Source organism: Paracoccidioides lutzii (genome assembly GCF_000150705.2).
Source record: "Paracoccidioides lutzii Pb01 unplaced genomic scaffold supercont2.11, whole genome shotgun sequence".
NCBI lineage: Eukaryota > Fungi > Ascomycota > Eurotiomycetes > Onygenales > Ajellomycetaceae > Paracoccidioides > Paracoccidioides lutzii.
This window is the reverse complement of record NW_015440957.1, coordinates 131,377-136,688: the sequence shown is the minus strand read 5'-3', so window position 1 is coordinate 136,688 and position 5,312 is coordinate 131,377. Positions and strand designations below refer to the sequence as shown.

The 5,312-nt window shown below is 46.1% G+C and overlaps 3 protein-coding genes across 3 annotated transcripts in view; all 3 read left to right on the top strand.

Annotated features, from left to right (window-relative positions):
• Positions 1-617: 617 nt before the first annotated feature.
• Positions 618-2,295, top strand: PAAG_11859 (hypothetical protein; the record flags this gene model as incomplete). Its single annotated transcript, XM_015847434.1, has 6 exons — positions 618-953; positions 1,075-1,109; positions 1,181-1,254; positions 1,324-1,542; positions 1,686-1,966; positions 2,089-2,295. The coding sequence occupies 6 exons, from the start codon at positions 618-620 to the stop codon at positions 2,293-2,295; spliced, it is 1,152 nt and encodes a 383-aa protein (XP_015702922.1).
• Positions 2,296-3,701: 1,406 nt separating this feature from the next.
• On the top strand, positions 3,702-5,207 carry PAAG_11858 (pH-response regulator protein palA/RIM20; the record flags this gene model as incomplete). The annotated part of the gene is made up of 4 exons (XM_015847433.1): positions 3,702-3,709; positions 3,861-4,098; positions 4,238-4,292; positions 4,369-5,207. 4 exons carry the CDS (start codon positions 3,702-3,704, stop codon positions 5,205-5,207), a joined length of 1,140 nt encoding a protein of 379 aa, XP_015702921.1.
• Positions 5,208-5,244: 37 nt separating this feature from the next.
• The window catches only part of PAAG_11857 (hypothetical protein), a gene marked incomplete at both ends in the record, with an annotated part of 1,993 nt that continues 1,925 nt past the window's right edge, over positions 5,245-5,312 (top strand). The window contains one exon of the mRNA XM_015847432.1: positions 5,245-5,264. Within this exon, the coding sequence (XP_015702920.1) occupies positions 5,245-5,264 (20 nt within the window). The remainder of the gene's footprint in view (positions 5,265-5,312) is intronic.

Here is a 5,312-nt window from a genome sequence, read left to right as displayed (position 1 = left end):
TCTACCTACTCAACCGTATGTCTGTGCCCTCTGTATATAACCCCATTCTCTACCTGTAGATTGGACACTTCGTGAGATTCATATTCATTGACTGAATTGCCCTCCGTAGATCTGCTCGTTTTCCGATCATCTATGCTATCAGATATTATATACCTCTCTCAAATATCCCTATATGCAATATCCTTCCTAACCTCACCATTCTTATATATGCCCCAGGTATATATACATATATCCGGATATACCAGAAACACCCCCGTGCTCAAGCTCCAGACCGTTTGCTCCCTTTCCCGCACCCCCTGATTGAGTTCTTCCCTCCGTTTCCACCTCAATCGAAGCCGGAAACTGGTCATCCACACTCTCTCCTCCATGGACAGTTGTGGGACGCTAAGAGGTCTGCTCACTCCTTGCTTGAGAGACCACTTTGCGTTCCATCGGATTCCCTAGTCCATGGCATATCCCGTCAAATGAAGTGAAATGAAAGGGAAATGATACCGTGCTTTTTTCTTCTTCCTCTAATAGTTGTGCTTGAGCGGTGTTACCACATATTTGATACGGAGAACGCCATATGCCACATGCCACATAAACTCATTCTTCCAATTGGAAAACAAGAGGAAATAATGCCATCACTCCACCAACAGGAACACCAGAGCAACCACAATGCTGCCGTTAACCGGACAACAGCTTCTCACTCTTCAACCTCATCTCCCTCCTCCGCTTCTTCTTTGTCTTCCTCTTTGTCCTCCTCATCCTCTTCGTGCTCATCATCACCTTCTCATCCACCAGCCATAGTCCCCATCTCAGTACAGGTCCCATCCACAGCTACAGCTCCCTCAGCCAGCGTTGCCTCGACTCCTTGCTGGGCAATGGACGAAGCTAAGAGAAACAAGATCCTGAAGGATTACCGCACCCAGGCTGCTTCAGCTACCTCGACCATCCTTGCAACTCTCTCAGTGGTATGTTTGCTTGTCGTGTTGTGTTTCTATGTTGTTATGGGTGTCTTTGTTATTACACAGCAACCCAACCAACCACCTTTAAGCTATGCACAGCAAACTAACATGTCATGTACTATGCCAGACACCCCTTGAGAATCTCAAGACCCGAATGCAGACGTAAGCATATCCTACCTAAAGCTGTATATGTATCTACCCACCTCTCTAATCATTTCCTATTTTACTTCTAGCCATGATTTCAAAAATCTAACTCACTGCGCTAAATATATTTGGCGCACTGAAGGTTTAAGGGGCTATACCGCAGGTTTGTCTCTTTACCCGCCTCTACCAATCTTTCCATCTCCTTTGCCAAAAACTAAAAATATCTATCCAGGAGCTCTTCCGCCCCTGGCCACCGTGACCATTGTCCGTGTGACAAATTTCACCGTCTATCAAAATGTAAAGCATGCCATATCTAAGATATTCGAGCGGGTCACCGGAGAATCGCCATTGGCTACCTACAACACTCCAGGTAGTCTGCCAACAGTTGCTAGTGTAACCTGCTTCACAGTATCTGGGATGGTCGGAGGTCTCGCCGCAACCCCTATAGCTTGTAAGTTATTCAATTCCTCCTTGAAAAATAAAATAAAATAAAATAAAAAATGAAATAAAAAAAATCCTTCCGTTCCTAACCTATTCAGGCCCCTTCGAATTGTGCAAGAACGTCGTCCAAACCTCTGTCCTCATGTCCAACAGGTCCCACGCTACAACAGCAACTGGCCACCCGTCGCTACATAACATGCCGCGCATCGGCACCATTGACGCCTTCAGACAGATTGTCGCCCGCCCACGGGTACCGTGGTCTATATACCGGTGTGCGTTTGCACGCGATCCGCGACACCATTGGCACCGGCCTGTACTTTGGCATCTATGAGACATCCAAGCAACTCATTTCCACCTACCTTGGGGAGCATACCTCGCCGTTTGGAGCACCAATGGTTGCAGGCGCATTGTCTGGGGTTATCCCCTGGTGTTGTGTTAGTATTTATCCATTCCATATATACCTCCTACTTCTCCCCCTATTTCGCTTACTGCGTCATTTACATCTCAATTAACTATTTTCAACTCTTTTTATTTTTTTTCCCTGGCTTTCCCATAGACCTATACCTTGGATACCAAGAAGACTCGTGCGCAGAGTATCCTGCTTGGCAAGACCAAGGAGATCGGTGAAGCTACTATGGCGGTTGCACGATCCTCGATGTACAAGGGCATCTCCGTCTCGATTGCGCGAACTGCCCTTCAGAATATGATTCTTCTGACTACGTTTGAGTATTTGAAGGTTAAGATTAACCAGCTCAAGGGGTAGGTTTTTTTGTTATCTCCCCTCTTCTTTTTATAAAATTTTTGGGAGACACTTTTCTGATGGGGGTAACCATGGGTAGTCCGCAGACACAGGAAGAGGAGCGCGATTTGTGAAAGGTTCGGAGCAGAAGGTTAGATGTGCTGATGTCCATTGGGCCTCTTTTGCTCTCATGGAGTTTGAATGGGATGGACAGAGTGACAGACGGGTATTACATACAGATGTATATGGCTAGGGGGGGCCATATCATTTTGCTTTTCTTGTGATTAATATTTCGTTTGCTATTTCCAGGCATTTTATTTTCTTATTTTTTCTCCGTCTGATCTTGTGGTAGATATTTTGTGTTGATGATTGTGATTTTTATCTTTGCGAGTGCTTTCCTTTTTCCCTCGGCTTTTGGTATGATATTTTTCATATTGCTAGCAATGAGTACTCTCATTTCCTTTAATTTCCGCTACCCCGCCCTTTTTATCTACACCCTGAAGGAGGAAGGCTTGGTTATGGTCTCTTTTCATCTATACTTTTACTTCCCTCTTGTGTTAGTATCACGGTGTCTGGGTGCTTGTCATTTTTTCCCTTTTCTATGAAGCCGATCAGATGAGTCATTTTCTGGTGATATTTTACAAAATTTTCGAGGCATTTTATGGTGATATATGGCGGCGGGTGGTGGTGGTGATGATTTCGTTGCTCTCTTCGGCTCCCCCTTTCCTACCTTCCTCCTTTTCCTCAAATCACACTCTGCTTCTTGTTTATTTTTTCTTCCCCTCCTTTTTTTTTTTTTTTTTTCTCTTCTTCTTTTTTTCCCCCCTAAATCCAACCTGTTTTATTTTATTTTATTTTTTTTTTATCAAAGTCAACTTTGCCATTGCTGGTTGAGATCCGCGTGGCTCAGTCATATATATATTTTTTCTACTTCTACATTTTTGCATGGGATGTATTGGTTCATGGAGAACTGTATATATGTATATACAGACTTGTACTGTACTCTGTGCTGTGCTGTAGTGTGCTGGGTATAGTTGTTTGGCGCTGGCTCTTTCATCAGTCTATAGGTACGCAGGTACATAAGAAATTACGGTACATTCTCCAGCAACGCTGATAAGCAGCAATCATCCCGCTTGGATGTGAAAGAAAAAAAGATGTGTTGTTGTAATTGTTGTTGCAAGTTGAAGGTTTTCCGCTGCTACGTCATAACTCGCGCACGGGCCACGTAGCTACTTGGCAAGATCTTAACCTTATTTTGCATAGACTTGGCATCGCAGCCTGGAAATTTATTTATGTCAGTTATTTACTTTCTTTGAGACTTATGGGCAGTAAACCGCATATTCGCACTCTCGATCATATAACCCCAACACACGGCAGATTAGTAGTATCCAACCCGATAATATATATGACGAATCCCTAGACGATAAATCATGGCATCGTAAGTTCTCCAACCCATTCCCCTTCCCCTCACTTAACATCCTATTCTCCGCCCATCTATCTATCCCGCGCCCGCACCCACCCACGCCCTTCCCCCTCCGCCTTCCCGCACAAAACCACTAAACCATTTCTAACAAGACAACAATACACAGAAACATCCTTCCCCTCACCCTCCGCCGCAGCCATCCCATCTCCCTCTCCGCCGCCATAACCCAATACATCTCCTCGAAGTATGATCAGCGGCCCGAAATGTTTACTGAGGATCTGCTGATTATCGACCGCCTGCGAAATGATGCCATTAATGTGGGAGAGCCGCATGTGTCGGGCATTAGTCGGCTGGTGACTTATGCGGCGCAGTTGAAGTGGTTGGGGGGCAAGTTTCCTATTGATGTAGGCTGTTTATATCTATGCATTGGGTGGAATATGCTTTGTTTTATTTTTTATATTATATTATATATATATATATATATATATATATACATATGGAGGGGGATTGTATGTTTGTTTTTGACTGATAGGAAGTATCTAGATTGGCGTGGAGTTTTCGTGGTATCCGGCTTTTGGGTTTAATACGTCGAGGCCCGGTGAGCGATTGCGTTGTTTACCGCATTCCCCCTTAACTCCGTGAACTCGACTTCTAATGTAATGACACCCTGACAGTCTCCCAAAATAACCTCCGCTTCGAACTCGCCAACATCCTCTTCAACCTCGCCGCCCTCTACTCCCAACTCGCCGTCTCCCTCAACAGCACAACCCCCGACAACCTGAAAACGGCCTGCAAATACCTCTGCCACGCCGCTGGCGTCCTCGTCCACCTACGCACAGACATCCTCCCCGACCTCCGCTCCTCACCACCAGAAGACATGGACGAAATGACCCTGCGAAGCCTCGAGGAGCTCCTTCTGGCACAGGCGCAGGAATGCTTCTGGCAAAAGGCCGTCAAGGACGGACTGAAAGATGCCTCCATAGCACGCCTGGCGGCCAAAGTGTCAGACCTATATGCCAACGCGGGTGACTGCGGCGTCAAATCCGACGCCATTAGCACCGAGTGGATCCACCATATGACAGCCAAGCACCACCACTTCGCAGCAGCGGCGCAATACAGACAGTCGCGCGATTGCCTTGAGAAGCAAAAATATGGGGAGGAGATAGCGCGGTTGCGTGATAGCGTGTCATGCGTTAATGAGGCGTTGAAGGAGAGTAGGTGGATTAATCGGGTTGTGTTGGGGAATTTGAACGGGCTTAAGGAACGGGTTATGGAGGATTTGAAGAGGGCAGAGAAGGATAATGATATTATTTATCTTACGCCTGTGCCTGCGAAGGCGGAGTTGAAGCTTTTGGATCGGGCGAGTATGGTTGCTGCGAAGGCGCCGAGGGAGGTGACGGAGGCGTTGGCGTTGGTTGGGGAAGGGTTGCCGTTGGGAAGGCCCTTGTTTGCGAAGCTGGTGCCGTATTCTGTGCACGTTGCGGAGAGTATTTATGTGGAGAGGAGGGGATAGGTTGGTTAATCAGGAGATTGTCGGTGGGTTGGAAGAGATGACTGCTAAGCTTAGGGAGTATGTTTTGATTTTTTTTTTTTTTTTTTTTTTTTTTTTTTTTTTTTT